A 21,543-nucleotide genomic window follows, 5' to 3' on the forward strand; every position below is an offset into this window, starting at 1 on the left:
CACATGGGGGCGCATGCATCTGGAGTTCATTTGCAGTGGCTGGAAGCGCTGGCACACCCATTCTCTTTCTCTCTCTCCCTTCCTCCCTCTGCCTCCCTCTTTCTCTGTCAAAAAAATACATAAATAAAAATAAAATATTTTTACAAAACCTGAGGAATCAAACTTGAGTCTTTAGGCTTTATGGGTGACTGTCTTAACTGCTGAGTCCTCTCTCAAGCCTTATTTATTTATTTGTTTATTCCTGAGGTAGAGTTTCACTCTAGTTCAGGCTGACTGGCCTGGAACTCACTCTGTAACTTAGGATAGCCTTGAACTCATGGCTATCCTCGTACGTAAGCTTCCTGAGTGCTGTAATTAAAGGCATGTGCCACCATATCCAGCTACAACTTTGCTTTTTTAAAAACATTTTATTGACAACCTCCTTAAAAGCAGCCAACATGTCATGATAATTCCCTTCCACCACCCTCTCCCACCTTCCATGGAATCCCTTCCTTCTAACTAGTCCCCACTTCTCTTTGTTTTGTTTTGTTTTGTTTTATTTGCGTTTTCAAGGTAGGGTCTAACTCTAACCCAGCCTGACCTGGAATTCACTATGTTGTCTTAGGCTTGCCTCAAGATCAAGGCTGTCCTCCTACCTCTGCCTCCCAAGGGCTGGGACTAAAGGTGTGTGCCACCACGCCTGGTCAAAAATATTTTTTAAAAATTTTTATTATTTTACATTTTTGAGAGGGGGGGCAGATATATATTAAGAGAATGGGTGTGCCAGGGTCTACAGTCACTGCAGACAAACTCCAGATGCATGCGCCACGTGGTGCATCTGGCTTACTTAGGTCCTGGGGAATCAAACATGGATCCTTTGATTTTGAAGCACGTGCCTTAACCTCTAAGCTATCTCTCCAATTCTAAAAATATGTTTTTCTTTCCTAAATTTTTATTTTTTTATTGACTTCCATAATTGTAAATAATATCTCATGGAGATTCCCTCCTTTCTCCCACTTCCCCCTTTGAAACTCCACTCTCCATCATATCCCCTCCCCCTCTCTATCAGTCTCTCTTATATTTTGATGTCATGATCTTTTCCTCCTCTTAGGATGGTCTTGTGTAGGTAGTGTCAGGCACTGTGAGGTCATGGATATCCAGGCCATTTTGTGTCTGGAGGAGCACGTTGTAAGGAGTCCTACCCTTCCTTTGGCTCTTTCTGCTACCTCTTCCACAATGGACTCTGAGCCTTGGAAGGTGAGATAGAGATACTTCAGTGCTGAGCACTCCTCTGTCACTTCTTCTCAGCACCATGGTGCCTTCTGAGTCATCCCAAGATCACTGCCGTAGGAAAAGAGAAGCTTCTCTAACCAAGAGTGAGAGTAGCATTAACATATGGGTATGAACATTAAGAGAAATGCTTATCAGTCAGTTTGGTGAGCATAGTCTATACATTTAGTCAGATACCTGAAATGTAAGCATATCTGCACTAAATAGCATAATTAAATACAGTCTTATAATCACTTAATGGCAGGGATATGTTCTAGGAAATGTGTCAGGTCATTTCATCATTTTGTGTCATAGTTAAACCTAATTGTTACACAAAGCTAGATCATATAGCCTACTATACACACTGGGCTCTAATAGCATCTACTATCATATATGGAGTCTGTAAATGTGCTCTCTCAACCTTTTTCAGAAGAGAAGCGAAGACAAGGCTTGTTTCAGTGGCTTGATTCTCTTCAGGTTGACAACGCATCCTCGGCAGACCTGCAACTCACCGTGGGGGCGCTGATTGTGGAGGAAATGAGAGCTGCCATAGAGAGGCAGACGGGTTTCCAATGTTCAGCTGGAATTTCACACAATAAGGTGACGCCTTAGTGTAGATTTCAGAGAGAAGCATCATTGTCTTCAGTGAAAAATGCCAAGATTAGCCTCTGCCTGTTTACGGATAATTTGGTTACTAAGGAAATTTGGGCAGCCTTTCCACCCATCCTATCCTCTCCGTCCTCCTCCGCTGACCTCACTTAGAGTCTTCTTCCATTATTAGGTCTCGCTGCTTACATACCTATTATCCCCTCCACAGAAGCCCTCTTCCCCTCAAGGCTCCCCTTTGTTAAAACTGTTTTATTTCTATTTATTTGAGAAAGATGCTGAGAGAGAGAATGGGTGGGCCAGGGCCTCTAGCTGCTGCAAACAAGCTCCCAGACAAATGTGTGGGCCTCCTTGGCGACCTGAAATTTACTATGTAGTCTCAGGGTGGCCTCAAACTCATGGCCATCCCTCCTACCTATGCTGAGATTAAAAGCATGCACCACCATGCCCTTCTTGACCCCTTTCTAGGCTTCCTAGCCTCTACTACTGACTTTTATTCCAACCTGCATACAAATGTAAAAATTCAACGATAAGATCCTAATACAGAGAAGAACATACAGAATTGTCTCTGTGAGCCTGATGTATCTCACTTAGTATATTTTCAATTTTCCTGTGAATTTCATTTTTTTGGGGGGGGTGTTTTTGAGATAGAGACTCACTGCAGCCCAGGCTGACCTGGAATTCACTGTGTGGTCTCAGGGTGGCCTCAAGCTCACAGCGATCCTCCTACCTGTCTCCCAAGTGCTGGGATTAATGGAACGGGCCACCATGCCCAGCTACTTTCAGCATTTTTTTTCTTTATTTTATTTCTTAAAATTTATTTGAGAGGGAGAGGGAGAGAGAATGGGTGCACCAAGGCCTCCAGCCACTACAAGCAAACTCCAGACACATGCATGCCCTTATGTATCTGGCTTCTGTGGATCCTGGAGAGTCAAACCTAGGTCCTTAGGCTTCGTAGACAAGTACCTTAACCAATAAGCCATCTGTCCAGCCCACTTTTAGCATTTTTTTAAATGGAAATAATAAGAAATGAATCTTACTTGTTTTTAAAGGCTTGTTGAAATGGTAGGACCTCAAGGAATATATGAGAAAGAAAAAAAGTACTAGGGGAAACCTGAAAGAGGAAAAGTGATAGGAAGAATATTAAGAATAATGATAGTGGAAAATTTTCCACTAAGGATAATACAATATACAAAGCTTTTACATGTGTTGAGTTTCTGGTTCTATTTTCATTGTGGAAACTACTAGATATAGCCCTTAGCTGTGCCTCTGTGTGTGCATATTTTAATATTTGCCAATTCTACAAAAGTGGATTAACAATTTTAAGACTTATTTTATTTATTTATTTTGTTTTGAGGTAGGGTTTCACTCTAGCTAAGGGTGACCTGGATACACTATGTAGTCTCGGGGTGGCCTTGAACTCTCTGTGATCCTCTTACCTTTGTGTCCTGAGTTCTGGAATTAAGATTTTATTATTTTGTATGCTTCCAGGTCCTGGCAAAACTGGCCTGTGGACTAAACAAGCCAAATCGCCAAACCCTGGTTTCACATGGAGCAGTCCCACAGCTCTTCAGCCAGATGCCAATTCGCAAAATGTAAGTGGTCAGATGGATCTTCAATTTCATCATATCATGTGAAGATGTTCTATGTTTGTGGTTTCTTTTTAATTTTTTAAATATTTTAATTAATTAATTTTTTGAGGGGGGGGGAGTCAGTTAGAGAGAATGATCACACCAGGGCCTCCAGCTGCTGCAAACAAACTCCAGACATATATGACCCCTCATGCATCTGGCTTACGTGGGTCCTGAGGAGTCAAACCTGGGTCCTTTGGCTTTACAAGCAAGCACCTTTGCTGCTAAATCATCTCTCCAGCCCCTGCCATTTCTTTTGTTCCTCCTAAAGGATTTGTTGAGAAAAATAAGTACTAGGCAGTTACAGATGCAATACAGATGGGCTGGGGAAATGGCTTAGTGGTTAAAGGCACTTGCTTGCAAAGACTACTGGGTCAGATTCAATTCCCTAGTACCCACTAAATCCAGATGCACAAGTGGAGCATGCATCTGGAGTTCTTTTGCAGGAGCAAGAGACCCTGGCTGCTCATTCTCTCTCTCTCTCTCCAAATAGGTAAATTATTATTATTATTATTATTATTTGGTTTTTTCGAGGTAGGGTCTCACTCTGGTCCAGGCTGACCTGGAATTAACTCTGTAGTCTCAGGGTGGCCCTGAACTCACGGCGATCCTCCTACCTCTGCCTCCCGAGTGCTGGGATTAAAGATGTGCGCCACCATGCCCGGCTCAAAATAGGTAAATTAAAAAGTAAAAGTAAAAATAAAATAAAATAAATAAATAACAAAAAAATAAAAGTAAAAAAAACAGCCCAGGTTGGTGGTATATGCCTTTAATCTCAGCACTCAGAAGGCTGAAGTAGAAGGATCATTGTGAGTTCAAGGCCAGCCTGAGAATGCATAGTGAATTCAGATCAGTCTGGGCTACAGTGAGACCCTACCTAAAAAAAAAAGAAAAGAAAAGAAAAGAAAAGAAAGGCAACAGAGAAGAATGGGGAAAGCACATAGAGAAGACTTGCTTGCAAAACCTGCTTGCCAGTGCTGTGTTCCCAGCCATCCACGTAAAGCCATGCCCATAAAGTGGCACAAGTGTTTGGCATTTCATTTGCAGTGACAAGAGGACCTGGTGCACACATACACAAAATTAAAAAAAAAAAAAATTGAGGGGTTGGAGAATTGCCTTAGCAGTTAAGGCACTTGCCTGCAAAGCCAAAAGACCTCAGTTCAGTTCCCCAGGACCCACAAGGAGGTGCATGCATCTGGAGTTTGTTTGCAGTGGCTGGACACCGTGGTGTGCCCATTCTCTGTCTATCTCTCTCTGTGCCTCTTTCTCAAATAAGTAAATAAAATAAAGAAAGTTTCAAACACTACATGTTTCATTACAAAAGTGCGTTTAATTGTTTAAAAAAGAAAGAAGGGCTGGAGAGATGGCTTAGCGGTTAAACGCTTGCCTGTGAAGCCTAAGGACCCCGGTTCGAGGCTTGGTTCCCCAGGTCCCACGTTAGCCAGATGCACAAGGGGGCGCACGCGTCTGGAGTTCGTTTGCAGAGGCTGGAAGCCCTGGCGCGCCCATTCTCTCTCTCTCCCTCTATCTGTCCTTCTCTCTGTGTCTGTCACTCTCAAATAAATAAATAAAAATTAAAAAAGAAAGAAATTGAGACTTTTTTCTTTTTTATATTTTTGTTTTTTGCTTATTTTTATTTATTTATTCGAGAGTGATAGAGAAAGAGTGAGATAGAGAGAGAATCGGTGCTCCAGGGCCTCCAGCCACTGTAATCGAACTCCAGACACATGCGCCACATTGTGCATCTGGCTTACATTCCTGTGGAATCGAGCCTCAAACCAGGGTCCTTAGGCTTCACAGGCAAGCTTTTAACCGCTAAGCCATCTCTCCAGCCCCTGAGACTTTTTTCTTAATATTATTTTAAATTTTTATGTATGAGAGAAAGAGGCAGATAAAAAGAAAAGAGAAGTACTGACCAGGCAGTTTGAGCATAGTATAGACATTTAGCCAGGCACCAGCAGACGTTGCACCCCTAGGGCTCATGACTACCCCTGTTTTAAGTTTTCAGTATCAGGGATGAATTCCCTCCCATGGAGCGGGCCTCCAGTCCAATTAAAGAGCACTTGGTTTCCCCTAGAACAGACATGCCACTATTGCACCCATTGGCTCAGTTGGTCTGGCTGGCCAAATTGAAGGCTTGCAGTGTCCACTGTTGAGTATCTCCACTGGTGATTTCTCTCTCCACCATTGAACTGCATGCAATGTCACTTTTTCCAGCTTTCTGTCAGCTGGTCTACATGGAGAAGGTTTTCAGCTCAGCTCCAGTAGGATTTCCCAGTGACCTTGCAACCCAAGTATGTGGAGTCTTCAGCAATAGGGTCTTACCATCTATTGCTGGTGGTAAACCAAGAGCCTCAGCAATGGCCTATAATATTTTGGGGGTATCAGGGACCTCCCTGCCCAACAACTCACTGGAAGGTATCCCGTCCCTGACATTGAAAATTTTCTAGTAACAATCTATGGCTTCTGGGCATGCCATTGTCCAAAAAAGTAGGTTTCCATATGACTTTTTTATATCCTCTTAGATGTTTATTAGCCCTCCCTCCACCTTTCCTTTACTCAATCTCTTTCCTTGACCTCACTTAGGCCTTTTCACCCTCATTAATCTGTTTTTCTACTTACATATGTACAATACCATCTTATTAAGTCCCCCCTCCCTCCTTTCAGGAAATATTTTTATTGGGATGGAGACATGGCTCAGCAGTTAAGAAACTTACTTACCTGCAAAGCCTGATGACTAGGTTGGATTCCCCAGTACTCATGTAAAGCCAGATGCCCAGAGAGTAGCTCATGTATCTGAAGTTTGTTTGCAATGGCTAGAAGCCCTGGAAAGCTCACTGTCATTCTCTCTCTCTCCTTGCAAATAAATAAAATATTTTAAAATCATGTATTTATTTGAGAAAGAATGAGAATGATCACAGTAGGGCCTCTTGCCACTGCTGACAAACTCCGTATGCATGAGTAACTTTGTTCATCTGGCTTTATGTGGGCAATGGGAATCAGCGTGCCATTTTGTTGTTTGTTTGTTTTTAGAGAGAGAGAGAGAGAGAGAATTGGCATGCCAAGTCCTCAGCCACTGCAGTCAAACTCGAGAAGTTTGGGCCACCTAGTGGGCTATTTATTTACAAACATAGAGGCATAGGAGAGAGAATGTGTGCACCAGGGCCTCCAGACACTGCTGGCTTACATGGGTTTTGGGGAATTGAACCTGGGTCCTTAGGTTTTGCAGACAAATGCCTTAACTGTTAAGGCATCTCTCTGCCCCCCCTCCACCTTTATACTTTTTAATCAAGTCTATTAATATATAAAAATATTAATTTAACTAATTTTTGGGGAAGAGGAGTACTTGAGACAAGATCTCACTCTGTAGCCCAGTTGGCCTAACCTCACTGTAGCCCAGACTGACCTCAAATTGGTGATATTCCTTGTACTTCATTGCTGGGATTATAGTTGTAAACTACCATTCCCAGCTGGAATTTTACTTCTTTTCTTTATTATCAAATCATGGTTTTCTTGCTGATTGGTTTGTTTATTGAGACAGGATCTCATTTTATAATCCAGGTAGCCTCAAATAGTTGTTCAGTCTCAGTCTCCTAAATGCTGGAAATAAAAGTGTCAGCTACCATGCCTAGCCTTTTTTTGAGGCAGGATCTCACTTTAGTCCAAGTTGACCTGGACCTCACTTTGTAGACCTGGCTGGCCTTGAATTCAAAGTGGCCCTCCTACTTCACCAGGGCTCAAAGGCTTGAGCCCTCATGCCGGCTTCAGGCTCCTGGTTTCTCTGAGGCTTTAGGAGAGTTTCTTACAGCAGCAGAGCATCTTATGTTGCTAGTTGACTAGATATCTATGGTGTAATCTATAGATTCTTTGTCTCTTTTGTTAGCCGTAGTCTTGGAGGAAAACTTGGAGCTTCCGTCATTGAAATCCTAGGGGTAGAGTACATGGGTGAACTGACTCAGTTCACAGAAGCCCAGCTCCAGAGTCATTTTGGAGAGAAAAATGGGTAAGCAGTTAATATTATTTTTCAATTATAACCTTTGTGGAAATTCTAAATTCAAATATAGACAAAAACTTCTAGTAAAATATGTACTTATTTTGGCAGGTCTGCATAGTATTATGGTGTGCGTGCACATGTGCACACCCTATGCACATGTGTGCAGGAGCCAGAGAACATTGAGTGTTTTCTGATATTGTTCATGCATGTTTTCTTGACACAAGAATCATTGTTTGTTTTTTTGTTTTTCCAGGAAGGGTTTTGCTCTAGCCCAGGCTGACTGGAATTCACTATTGTGTTTCATTTCAGTCTAGTAAGCACAAAAATCTTGGGTATATGAATTGGTGGCTTCCTTGTTGGCCAAAAATATAAATCACTACTTCAAAAAAGCAGGGTTTGGGCTGGAGAAATGGCTTTGTGCTTCTAGCCTGGTGTGGCAGTGCACACCTTTAAAAAAGCAGGGGTTTTTTGCCAATATATTTTACTGGAATTAGTTGGGAAGAGCAAGAGTATGTAGCTGAGTAAGGATGGCCCTGAACTCCTGATCCACGTGTTTCTACCTCTCACATGCTGGGATTACAGTTGTGCACCAGCCACCCGGCTGTCACCTTTCTCTCTAGAAGCTGAGAAGATAGCAAAGCCCTTGCTGCACCGGTATGAGGCCTGTGCTCAGAACCAACCCCAGAACCCATGTAAAGGTGGACAAAACAATAACAATCACAAAGTGAATAATATTTATTTCACCTTAAAGTCTCTTGTTGGTTTTTTAAGAAGTATTTTATTTTTATTTATTTATTTGTAAGAGAATGGGCTGCTGCAAATGAACTCAAGATGCATATATATGCCACCTTTTGCATCTGGCTTATGTGGGTCCTGGGTAATCAAACCTGGGCCCTTTGGCTTCACAGGCAAGTGCCTTAACTGCTTAGCCATCTCTCCAGCCCTCTTGTTGGTTTTATTAGGTCTTGGTTATATGCCATGTGCCGAGGGATTGAACATGATCCGGTTAAACCCAGACAACTACCCAAAACTATTGGCTGTAGCAAGAACTTCCCAGGAAAGACAGCTCTGGCTACTCGGGAACAGGTAAGCAGGAATTCTTCACAGAATACTGCCTCTTTCAAAGGGTTAGTGACCAAAGGGTTAGTGAGTAGGCTTTGATAGCTATAGATTTGCTAGGAAAAATTTTGCATGGGAACATTGTTATAAAAAACCTGCTTTTTTTTTTAAAGGTGTGCACTGCCACGCCCAGCTAGAAGCACATTATTTTTATGTGAAAAATGACAAGTATAACTCGTGATTTACTACTACTTCTTTTTTTTTTGGTAGTTTTTCAAGGTATGGTCTAACTCTAGCCCCAGCTGTACAGTCTCAGGCTGGTCTTGAACTCATGGCAGTGCTCCCTACCTCTGCCTCCTGAGTGCTTCCATTAAGGTTGTAAGGTTGTACACCACCACACTAGGCTTGAGTTTTCTTTTTTTTTTTTTTTTAATTTACAAAGGTTTTCTTTTCTTTTTTTTTTTTTTAATTATTTTATTTATTTATTTGAGAGTGACAGAGAGAGAGAGGACAGATAGAGGGAGAGAGAGAGAATGGGCGCGCCAGGGCTTCCAGCCTCTGCAAACGAACTCCAGACGCGTGCGCCCCCTTGTGCATCTGGCTAACGTGGGACCTGGGGAACTGAGCCTCGAACCGGGGTCCTTAGGCTTCACAGGCAAGCATTTAACCGCTAAGCCATCTCTCCAGCCCAAGTTTACAAAGGTTTTCTTATAGAGAGCCTAGAAAAGGAAAGAAAGCTTAAGGGAAGCTTAAGAGAAGTACAGGAGTGAGGTTTCCAGAAAATGGAAAAGACCTACTTTTAATTTTAATTTATTTATTTGAAAGTGACAAAGAGGCAGAGAGAGAGAGAGAGAATGGGCGCACCAGGGCCTCCAGCCACTGCAAATGAACTCCAGATACATCCCTTGTAGATCTGGCTGATGTGGGTCCTGGGGAATCGAGCCTCGAACCAGGATCCTTAGGTTTCACAGGCAAGCACTTAACCGCTAAGCCATTTTTCCAGTCCAAAAAGGCCTACTTTTTTTTTTTTTCAAGGCTTTAATCTTTTTATTTTATTATTTATTTGCAAGGAGACAGAAAGAGAGGGGTAGAGGTAACGGGCATGCCAAGATCTCCTGCCAGTGCAAACGAACTCCAGACACATACTCCTCTTTGTGCATCTGGCTTTATGTGGATACTGGAACCTGCACTGTTAGGTGTTGCAAGCAAGTGCCTTTAACTGGTGAGCCATCTCTCCAGGTCTCACTCTAGCCCAGGCTGACCTGGAATTCACTATGTATTCTCAGGGTGGTCTTGATCTCACGGTGATCCTCCTACCCCAGCCTCCGAAGTGCTGGGATAAAAGACATGTATCACCACATCCGGCTGCTTTTTAAAAAAAATTTTTTTGTGTTCATTATTTATTTATTTGAGAGCAACAGACAGAGCAAGAAAGGCAGATAGAGAGAGAAAGAGAGAATGGGTGCTCCGGGGCCTCTAGCCACTCAAAAAGGCATACTTTTATCTTTCTTTTTTTTAATGAAAAAATTATTATTTTGGGCTAGGGAAATGGCTTAGCGGTTAAGGCACTTGCCTACGAAGCCTAAGAACCCCAGTTTGATTCCCTAGGACCCACATAAATCAGATACACAAGGGGGACATGTGTCTGGAATTGCGTTTTTTTTCTTTTTAATTGTTTTTTCAAGGTAGGCTCTCGCTCTAGCCAGGTTGACCTGGAGGTCATTATATAATCTCTGGGTGCCCTCAAACTCATAGCGATCCTCCTACCTCTGCCTTCCAAGTGCTGGGACTAAAGATGTATGCCACCCTGCCTGGCTGGAGTTCTTTTCAGAACTAAAACATAGTGAAACTTACCTGATGGCTCACTAACAGGTAAAGAGAAATGAAAATCTTTGATCTGAGCATCATGGCACATACATGTAATCCCAGCACTCAGAAAGCTGATGTCTGTGAGTTTGAAGCCAGCCAGGGTTGCATAGCAAGATTCTCTCAAGTCTGGGATTATAGGTGTGCACCACTATGCCTTGCTGGAAATGAAAATTTAGAACCAGTACTCAGATTCCTATGACCTGGTCACAGGGAGTCATTGGTGCACATTTCCATGTGGGTTAGTAGTGAACAAATCCACTGTCTCGTGTGTAGTATGACTATTTACGTGAAAGATTAACATTACATGATGTTTTAGGTACAGTGGTGGCTCTTGCAGTTAGCCCAGGAACTGGAGGAGAGACTGACCAAAGACCAAAATGATGTAAGACTTTCTTTCGTTATTCCTGGGATGGGCTTTGGTATTTAAATAACAGCTGCTCTTTACCCTAAGGAGAAGGAAGAAAAGTAGAAAATGGGCTAAGGTGGTAGCTCAGCAGTTAAAGCCACTGGCTTGCAAAGCCTGCTGGTGAATTACCCGTGTAAAGCCACCATACACAAAAGTGGAGCATGCATCTGGAGTTCATTTGCAGTGACAAGAGGTCCTAGCATCCCCATCCTGTCTCTATCTAATATATATATACTTACAGTCCAGGATGACCTGGAATTCACTATGTAGTCTCAGTTTGGCCTCGGACTCATGCGATCCTCCTACCTCTACCTCCTGAGTGCTGGGATTAAAGGGGTGCATCACCATGCCTTGCCCTAAAAACATTTTTTTAAAAAGGAAAAGATTGAAAATAGCATAAGGGAGGCTGGGAAGATGGTTGAGCAGTTAAAGGTGCTTGCTTCCAAAGCCAGTTGGCCCAGTTTTGATTACTTAGAACCCATATAAAGCCAGATGCACAAAATAGCACATGCATCTTGAGTTCATTTGAAGCAGCAAGAGGTCCTGGCTCATCCATACTTACCTTCTTCCTCCCCCACCCCCTCTTTAAATAAATACGTAAATAAGAAAAAGAAAAGGACATCGGTCTAAGAAATTTAACATTTTTTCTTTTATTATTTTTTTTGAGGTAAGGTCTTGCTCTGGCCCAGGCTGACTTGGAATTCACAATGTAGTCTCAGGGTGGCCTTGAACTCACAGTGATCCTCCTACCTCTGCCTCCTAAGTGCTGGGATTAAAGGCGTGCACCACCATGCCCAGCATGTGTAAATTTTGGTACAGACATGTTTCATTCTAGGAATGTAATGCCTGGGTCACTGTGTAACTATGTTGGCATCTTGGAAAACTGCCAGAACTGCTTTCTGTAGTGGCTGGGTCATATCTCTTAGCAATGTAAGAGGGTTCTTTTTCTTGTTGTTTTTGGAGGTAGGGTCTCACTCTACCCATGCTGACCTGGAATTCACTATGTAGTTCAGGGTGGCTTCAAACTCACAGCAATCAAAACAAACAATTTATTTTAATTTTTTTAAAATTTTTTAATTTGAGAAAAAGAGAATAGGCATGCCAAGGCATCCAGTCACTGCAAACAAATCCAGACACATGTGCCACCTTATGCACCTGGCTTACGTGGGTCCTGGGGAATTGAACCTGGGTTTTTTGGCTTTGCAGGCAAGTGTCTTAACTGCTAAGCAATCTCTCCAGCCCTATTTATTTATTGGGCGGGCAGGTAAAGAGAATGGGCACACCAGGGCCTCTAGCCACTGCAAACAAATTCCAGACACATGTGTCATTTTGTAATCTGGCTTATGTGGGTAGTAGGGACTTAAACCTGGATCCTTAGGCTTTGCAGGCAAGCACCTTAACTGCTAATTCACCTCTCCGGTCCATTGCTATCTTTTGTTTTTTAATTTTTTGTTCATTTTCATTTATTTATTTCAGAGCGACAGACACACAGAGAGAGAATGGGCATGCAAGGGCCTCCAGCCACTGCAAACGAACTCCAGACGCGTGCACCCCCTTGTGCATCTGGCTAATGTGGGTCCTGGGGAATCGAGCCTCCAACCAGGGTCCTTAGGTTTCACAGGCAAGCACTTAACCACTAAGCTATCTCTCCAGTCCGCCATTGCTATCTTTTTAAAAAAAAATTTGTTTGGGGGTAGAAAGATGGCTTAGCAGTTAAGGCACTTGCCTTCAAAACCAAAGGACTCAGGTTCAATTCCCCAGGACCTATGTAAGCCAGATGCACAAGGTGGCCCTGTCTGGAGTCCACTTGCAGTGGCTAAAGGCCCTGGTGCACCCATTCTCTATCTGCTCCTCTCTCTCTCTCTCTCTCTTTCTGTCTGTCTCTCAAATAAATAAAAACTAAGTTAAAAAAATTTTTTGAGGTAAGTTCTCACTCTAGCCCAGGCTGACCTGGAATTCACTTCAAACTTACTTTGAACTCATAGGCATCCTCCAGTCTTAGCCTCCCAGGTGCTGGGATTATAGGTATGTGCCACCAAATATTTATTTGCAAGCAGAGAAAGACAGAGAGATCAGACAAAGAGAATAGGCACATGAGGGACTCTACATACTGCAAATGATTTCCAAATGCATGCACCACTCTGTGCACCTCACTGTAAGTGGGGAATCAGTTCTGGTTCATTAGGCCTTGCAGGCAAGTGTTTTAACCACTGAATAATCTCTCCAGCCCTGTCTTTTTAAACTCTAACCATGCCAAGGGGTATGAAGTGCTAGCTTATTGTGGTTTTTGTTTGTATTTTGGGGGGCTTTTGAGGTTAGGTTTCACTCTAGCCCAAGCTGACCTGGAATTTACTACGTAGTCTCAGGGTGGTCACAAACTCATGGCAATCCACCTACCTCTGCCTCCCGAGAGTTGATATTAAAGGCATGCTCCGCCACGCCCGGCTTTTTTTAAACGTTTTATTAACAACCTCCATACATATTAACAAAGTGCCCTCATCATAATCTCCTCCTACACATTTTTTCTTTGTGTTTTAATGGAGCATCAATGTCTGTCCCCTTTCTCGAGGCTGTTAATCTTCTTTTGCTCCAATTTGGTATGCAGGCTGCTTAAGATGAACACTTGATTTGCATTTTCTTATGCTCATATTTCATATGCCTATTGCCCTGGTGTGCCCATTCTCTTTCTCTCTCTTTCCCCTCTCTACCTCTTTCACTCCCCCTCTCCTCTCCCCCCCGAGATAGTCTCACTCTAGCCCAGGCTGTCCTGGAACTCATGGCAGTCCTCCTACCTCTGTCTCCCAAGTACTAGGATTAAAAGCATGCACCACCATGCTTGGCATTGATTGTTTTATTTTTATTTTAAATATTTGCAAACATGGGGCTGGGGATTTAGGTCAGTGGATGAGTGCTTGCCTAGCAAGCACAGGCCTTGGGTTCAGTCCTTAGCACCAGAAAGAAAAAAAAAAATCAGGGTGGAGAGATGGCTTAGCTGTTAAAGCACTTGCCTGCAAAGCCTAAGGACCCAGGTTCAATTCTCCTGTACCCACACTAATAAATAAGTTTAGAGCCAGGCTTGATGGTTTATGCCTTTAGTCCCAGCACTCAGGAGGCAGAGGTAGGAGGATTACTGTGAATTCTAAGCCACCCTGAAACTACATAGTGAATTCCAAGTCAGTTTGGACTGGAGTGAAACTCTACCTCAAAAAACTAAAAAAATAAAATAAAATAGGGCTGGAGAGACGGCTTAGCCGTGAAGGTGCATGCCTGTGAAGCCTAAGGACCCAGGTTTGATTCTCCAGGTCCCACGTAAGCCAGGTGTACATGGTGGCACATACATCTGGAGTTCATTTGCAATGGCTAAAGGCCTTGGTGTGCCCATTCTCACACTCTCTCTGCCTCAAATAAATAAACTCTATGTCCTCTTCTATGATTCTTTTAAAAAAAGAAAATACATTAATTATTTTTTTAATCACAAAAAGACCAAAAAAGGGAGGAACTAAATATTTGCAAGCAGAGAGATGCAGAGTGAATGAACACGCCAGGGCCTCCAGCCACTGCAAAGGAACTCCAGGTACATGTATCACTCTCTGCATCTGTCTTTACACAGGCACTGAGGAGCCAAATTGGGGTCATCCTGCTTGCAGGAAGCTCCTTAACCATCTCTCCGGCTTGCTTTTAATTTTTGAAGAGACTCTTTAAAAAGCACTGGAACTTTTGGGGACTAGGGAGATAGCAAATTGAATGCTCCTAGTAAGTATTTGTGGTCTCAAACCTCTTCCATATACAGAACGACAGGGTGGCCACCCAGTTGGTTGTGAGTATCCGTGTACAAGGAGACAAACGTCTCAGCAGCCAGCGTCGTTGCTGTGCCCTAACACACTACGATGCTCACAGGATGAGCCAGGATGCTTTTGCTACCATCAGGAACTATAATACTTCTGGAATCCAAACTGAATGGTAAGTTGGTTTGGGTTTTTTAGTTCATTATCTCAAAAGTGACTTATACTGGAGCTGGGTAGATGGCTCAGTACTTGCCGCACAAATATGAGAACCTGATACGTAATTACAGCACCCACATAAAAGCCCCGCATGGTTATGTGCATCTGTAATCCCAGTGCTGGGGAAGTGGAGGCAAGGAGGATCCCTGGGACTTGTGTTCAGACCATCTCAAAAAAATAAGGTGGAAGCCGGGGGTGGTGGCACACCCCTTTAATCCCAGCACTATGGAGGCCAAGGTAGGATAGATATTGAGTTCAAGGCCACCCTGAGACTACATAGTGAATTCCAGGTTGGCCTGGGCTAGAGTGAGGCCCTGCCTGAAAATAAAACAAGGTGGAAAGCAACACCTGATCAACATCTGGCTTCCCCAGGCATACATGCACACAAATATGAACATACATGTACACACCACACATAGAGACTTATTCTGTGCCTGAGCTTTAAAATAAGTAGCCATCTAAGCTCTTTCAGCGGGGGTAAGCTCTTTGTGACTCACACTAATTGCAGCACCTTTTACAGAGGGATGAAGGGAGAACTCAGAAACAAGGTTGCCAGCTGCTGCTGCTTTGCCTACATTTGGTGCCTTCTGATACCCAGAGCTAAGTGAGGAAGTCACGTGAACCAGTGCCGTCCCTGCCTGCAGCAGCTTGCTGTGTATAAGCCTGCATCTTAAAACCTTGCTCTGCCTTAAAAAAATCTTGCTGGGTGTGGTATTGCACACCCTTATTCCCAACACTTGGAAGGCAGAGGTAGGATTGTCGTCTTGAATTCAAGGCCACATTGAGACTACATAATGAATTGTTATTCCCAGTCAGCCTAGACTAGAGTTAGACACTACGTCGAAAAAAAAAAACAATAAGAAAACAAAAAAAAAAAATCTTTTTTGCCAGGCATGGTGGCACTCACCTTTAATCCCAGCACTGGGGAGGCAGAGGCAGGAGAATTGTCGTGAGTTCAAGGCCACCCTAAGACTACATCGGTGAATCCCAGGTCAGCCGGGACTAGAGTGAGGCCCTACCTTGAAAAAGAAAAATCCTTTAACTTCTAACCTTCTATCCTCCCAAGTGCACAACACCCTGTTCATACAGTGTTGGAGATCAATTCCAGCGTTTTCTGCATGCTAGACAGGCATTCTACCAACAGTGTCCTCAGCCTTAGAACCCTGTCATTACTTAAGGGCACTGGGTACTGTGAATGGCAGAAGGCTTGCTGTAATATGCTCAGGCTAGTCACCTGAACCAGTATGCTTCCACCAAATCAGGACTTCCCAAAGCTGTTGAAGACCAGTGCCTATAGCAGCATCCTCTAGGAAACTGGCAGAAGCTCATTTTGTATTCATCCCTGATCTGTTTTCTTTGTATTCATGTGGTCTACTAAAAAATTTGAGAAACACGTTCTAATAAGGATAGTTTCTTCTCATGGCAGAACCAAACTCCCAGTCATTTATGAGCTAAATCTCTGTTCTAAAATAGTAACTTGTTGGTAATGCCCATGTTTCTGCTTTGTCTACAGGTCCCCTCCTCTCACAATGCTCTTCCTCTCTGCTACCAAATTCTCTGCCTCTGCCCCTTCCGCATGCAGAGACATCACCGTCTTCTTGAGCAGCGACGCAAGTTCTGTGCCGAAGGTGCCAATTACCAGTTCGGAGACCAAGACCAAGGGAAGTAGTCCAGCTGTGCCAGCCACTAAAAAAGCAACCCCTTCTCTGCAGTCATTCTTTCAAAAGGCTGCAGAAAAGCAGAAAATTAAAGAAACTTCACTTGCATCTTTTTCCACCGCCACAAGCAATTCACCATCCAAACCCTTGTTAATTTTCCAGACCAGTCAAACTACAGGAACTGAGCCCTTCTTTAAGCAGAAGAGTCTGCTGTTAAAACAGAAACAACTTAATAAGTCTTCAACTTATGTTCCACAAAACCTACAGTCCAACTCTGAATGGTTACCAAACTCTTTTCCAGAAGGGTCTTCAGATGGGGTTCCTGTTTGTGCAATAGCATTGAAGCCAGAATCCTCTAAAACAAGCCCTGAAGAGATGGATTTGGCTCAGAACAGTCCAAACATGCCTCCTTTTTCAGCCCCCAAGTCTCTGGAGGTGGCCCAAAAGGCAACTACTACCCCTAGTCTTACAACAACTGAGGACCAAGTGTCGTGTGAGAAGTGTGGCTCCCTGGTACCAGTGTGGGACATGCCAGAACACATAGACTATCACTTTGCACTGGAACTGCAGAAATCCTTTCTGCAGCCTCACGTCTCCAAACCCCCAGCAGTCTCAGCCACTTCTCCACAGGGGAAAAGAAGTCACAAGAGCCCTTTAGCTTCCAGTAATAAACGCCCTAGGCCTGGGGGCATGCAGACATTGGAATCATTTTTTAAACCATTAACACATTAGTGTTTTCAGCTCACTGGAGGGCTTTAATATTTTTCCTGTAACTGGAGAGATGAAAATATGTTAATTTCTGAAGGAAATACATAGCTATGAAAATTTTCCTACAAAAATCCAGTTAGGTTATAGACTAAGGGTTCCGTCTTTTCCTATGGGATTCTGATGCTGTTGCCAAATGAATTGTAAAAATCTAGCCTTTGAGTTTTTAAAATTTTTTAGTTGTTTTGTTTCTCAAGGAAGGGTCTTGCTCTAGCTCAGGCTGACCTGGAATTCACTATGTAATAGTCTCAGTGGCCTTGAATTCATGGCAATCTCCTACCTCTGACTCCCGAGTGCTGAGGCGTGTGCCACCATGCCAACCGAGATTTTTTATTATTATTATTTTTAATTAGAGAATGGGTACACCAGAGCCTCTACCACTGCAAATGTGACCTGGGTCCTTAGACTTCACAGACAAGCACCTTAACGACTAAGCCTTCTCTCCAGCCCCCGGCTGGATTTTGTTTTATTTTGTTTATGAGAAAGAGGGCGTTGGCGCGCCAGGGCCTCTTGGCCCTTCAGTGGAGCTCCAGGTATGTGCCGTGTTGTGCTCATGCATCACCTGGTGTGTCTGGCTCACGTGGAGGATTTGCAGGCCTGGCTGCATTTCTAAACCTTAAGGTAGGCAGTGAGGTTTAGTGAAGTGTGGGGACCTTAGCGTCTAAGAGACCTAATTCCAACTTCCTCTACTTCTAGTGTGGCTTTGCGCCAGTCACTAGTTTACTTATCTGCAAAAGTGAGGCAATTACCTTAGAGATTGAATCAGATTAAAAATGATGGATTTAGGCTGAGCATGGTGGTGCACGCCTTTAATCCCAGCATTTGGGAGGCAGAGTTAGGAAGATCGCTGTGAGTTCAAGGCCAGAATGAAACTACTGGGCTAGAGTGAGACCCTACCTCAAAAAAAAAAAAAAAAAAGATGGATTTAGGCACTGGGGTATATATAACTCCAGGGTAGAGTGCCTAGCACACTTAAGGTCAAAAAGAAGTGTCTAACTTAAAGTTGGCACAGAAAAGGATCTTAGTTTTAGAAAAACTAAAAAATGAGCTGGGTGTAGTGGCCCACATCTTTAATCCCAGCACTTGAGAGGTAGAGGATCACCATGAGTTCAAGGCCACCCTGAGACTACATAGTGGATTCGAGGTCAGCCTGGACTAAAAGCGAGACCCTACCTCAAAAAAAACAAAAAAAAAAACCAGGGCTGGGATATAGCCCAGTATTAAGAGCGTATACCCAGCATGTGCAGAGCCCTGTCTTCAATCCCCAGTACCACAAAGCAGGGAGGGGGGAGTTAAGTTTTTTGTTTCTATCTTGAAAAGTCTCAGGTGACAAACTTAAAACCCCAAAAGAGCAAACTAGTTTAGGGCAGGGCCCTGTATACAAGAGCTCCTTTTTGTTTCTTTTCAAAGTAGCATCTCTCTGTAGCCCAGGCTAACCTGGAACTCACTCTGTACCTCCAGGCTAGCCTTAAACAGTGATCCTTCTACTTCAGCCTCCTAGTGTGGCGATTAGAGGCGTGCGCCACCACACCTGATTCAAGAACTTTTTTTTAGGTAGGGATTCACTTTAGCCCAGGCTGACCTGGAAATTACTGTGTGCTCTCAGACTGACCTCAAACTCACGTCGATCCTCCTACCTCTGCCTCCCCAAGTGCTGGGATTAAAGGCATGTGCCACCACACCCAGCACAAAATATATATACATTTATTTATTTGACAGAGAGAATGGGCATGCTAGGGCCTCTAGCCCCTTTATGCATCTGGCTTATGTGGATCCTAGGGAGTCGGACCTGGGTCCTTTGGCTTTAACTGCTAAGCCATCCCTCTAGCCCAAAAGCAGCTTCTTAAGTACTGAGTTTTGTGCAAGTAAATGTCCTAATGGCTGTGGCTTTAGCCACAGGCCCATACATCTACTTCTGTGCTTTATTATGATGTAGAATGATATTTTTCCTGGGCCAGTTTAGGAAGTGGGTTTCTGTTGGATAAATCATGATCTGAGCCGGGGACGTGGTGGCACACGGACCAGAGTGAGACCCTACCTCCAAAAACAAAAAAAATCATGATCTGAACTAGAACTGTAGTATTTGCTACTTTGAAGATGAAGACCAGCATCAGCAGAAAATTTGTTAGGAGCAATCAAAATACCCTGATTATAGCCAGACATGATGGTGCACGCCTTTAGTCCCAGCACTTGGGAGGCAGAGGTAGGAGGATTGCCATGAGTTCAAGGCCACTCTGGGAGTACATAGTGAATTCCAGGTTGGCCTGAGCTAGAATGAGACTCTACCTTCAAAAAAAAAAAAAAAAAGGCCGGTTGTGGTGGTGCACGCCTTTAATCTCAGCACTCACTCAGGAGGCAGAGGTAGGATTGCTGAGAGCTCAGGGGCACCCTGAGACTACATAGTGAATTCCAGGTCAGCCTGGCTAGAGTGAGACCCTACCTCAAAAAACCAAAAATAAAAATAAAAATCCTGAGTATCAAGACTTCCAGCGTTATCTTAAACTGTGTGTGGTTGCCCATGCCTTTAATCCATGCGTTTCTGCAGCTAGCCAGTGAATTTCAGGTCAGCCTGAACTAGAGACCTGCCTCGACAAAATATAAAATAGAAAATAGGTTCATCTCTTCCCTATAAAGTATGAATACTAGAGGTTTCAATTTTTTTGTATCTTGTTTTTCAAGGTAGGATTTCACTCACCCAGGTTGACCTGGAATTCACTATGTAGTCTCAGGGTGGCCTTGAACTCATGGCAATCTTTCTACCTCTGCCTCCTGAGTACTGGTATTAAAGGTGTGCATCACCACACCTGGCTTTTTAGTATCTTTATTTGCAAGCGGAGAGGGAGGAAAATGAATGTGCCAAGGCCTCATGCTACTGCCAAGGAACTCCAGAAGCACATGTCACTTTGTGCATCTGGCCTTATGTGGGTGCTGGAGAACTAAGCCCAGCCCATCATCAGGCTTTGCAAGTAAGTGCTAACTGCTGAGCTGTCTCTCCAGCCCCCAAAAGTAGAGCTTTAAATTCATTACTGTAACCTTTTGCACTTGTCTATATTCATAGAGGGTTTTTTTTTCCTGTTTTTTAATTTTTTATTGACAACTTCCATAATTGTAAACAATATCCCATGTTAATCCTCCCTCTCCCCCCTTTCCCCTTTGAAACTCCACTCTCCATCATATGTCCTCTCCCTATAGAGTTTTTGTTGTTGTTTTTAGAGGGTTTTTTTCCCTTTGTGTGTGTGGTACTAGTGATTGAACCTACAGTTGATCTTTTTTTCCCCTTTCTAGTGTATATATATATATGCATGTGCTCATTTAATGCCCCGTGCACACACATGCCTGGGTGCCCTCTTTCCATGTCTCCCTCCATTGCTTTTCCAACTGTTGATTTAGTGGCTCTTACCAGTCCCAGGCCTTGCCAGGCTTTTCCACAAGCTCTAGTGATTCTTTGGTCTCTGCTCCCCTATGAGATTGGGATTACAGACTTGTCTCCATGTCCTGAGGATCAACTCAGTGGCCTCAGGCCCTCATGCCTGCACCAGAAGGGTTCTTAAATACTGAGTCATCTGTCTGGCACTTATTGTTTTTGTTTCGACATAGGGTCTCACTCTAGCCCATGCTGTCCTGGAACTCACAATGACCCTCCTACCTCTACCTTTCCTGTGCTGAGACTAAAGCCATGCACAACTGTGTCCTGCTCTAGCATGTCTTTAAAAAAAAATATACAAGGAAAGAGGGAGTGGGCATGCCAGGGCCTCTAACCACTGCAAATGACCCCAGATGCATGCATCATTTAACTTTCATTTGAGAAAGACAAGCAAATAGAGCCACCTGAGCCTGGATTGTATCCATTCTTGTGTGTGAAATTAGCCTCTTTGGGCTTTTCTGATTGAAGAACTTTGAACTCAAGCAGGTAGTGGCAGTTTGGGTGAGTGGGGAGAATGGTATACACACATCCTTTTATACTTCATGGATGTATATGCTTCCTTTTAGCTTATTTATAAATTAGTGCTTTGTATTTAAAGATCAAATTGCCAAAACTAGGATAATAAAAATGTAATTTTTTGAAGATCTGCCTTATATACTTTTATTCTTCTAGATACTCCATTAATGTAGCAAAGTGTCTCATTAGTTCCTGGAGGAGCTCTTAAAAGTGCTGGATGTAAATTTATTACCTGTTAGAGAATAGGCACACCAGGGCCTCTAGCTGCTGCAAATGAACTCCAGATGCATGTGCCACTTTATGCATCTGGCTTATGTGGCTACTGGGTCCTTTGGCTTTGCAGGCAAGAGCCTCAACTGCTAAACC

The 21,543-nt window shown here is 43.4% G+C and overlaps 1 protein-coding gene across 5 annotated transcripts in view; it reads left to right on the top strand.

Annotated features, from left to right (window-relative positions):
- Polh (DNA polymerase eta) overlaps positions 1–17,517 on the top strand; it is a 35,096-nt gene extending 17,579 nt beyond the window's left edge. For 3 of the 5 annotated variants that reach the window (XM_045156530.1, XM_045156532.1, XM_045156533.1), the window contains 7 exons: positions 1,679–1,848; positions 3,346–3,449; positions 7,348–7,488; positions 8,442–8,565; positions 10,724–10,789; positions 14,604–14,773; positions 16,328–17,517. In XM_045156530.1, the coding sequence (XP_045012465.1) occupies positions 1,679–1,848; positions 3,346–3,449; positions 7,348–7,488; positions 8,442–8,565; positions 10,724–10,789; positions 14,604–14,773; positions 16,328–17,204 (1,652 nt within the window). In that variant the 3' untranslated portion in view covers positions 17,205–17,517. The remainder of the gene's footprint in view (positions 1–1,678; positions 1,849–3,345; positions 3,450–7,347; positions 7,489–8,441; positions 8,566–10,723; positions 10,790–14,603; positions 14,774–16,327) is intronic. The other 2 variants (XM_045156531.1, XM_045156534.1) reach the window with 1 other exon arrangement.
- The last annotated feature ends 4,026 nt before the right edge of the window (positions 17,518–21,543 follow it).

Source organism: Jaculus jaculus, chromosome 8 (assembly GCF_020740685.1).
Source record: "Jaculus jaculus isolate mJacJac1 chromosome 8, mJacJac1.mat.Y.cur, whole genome shotgun sequence".
Classification (NCBI taxonomy): Eukaryota; Metazoa; Chordata; class Mammalia; order Rodentia; family Dipodidae; genus Jaculus; species Jaculus jaculus.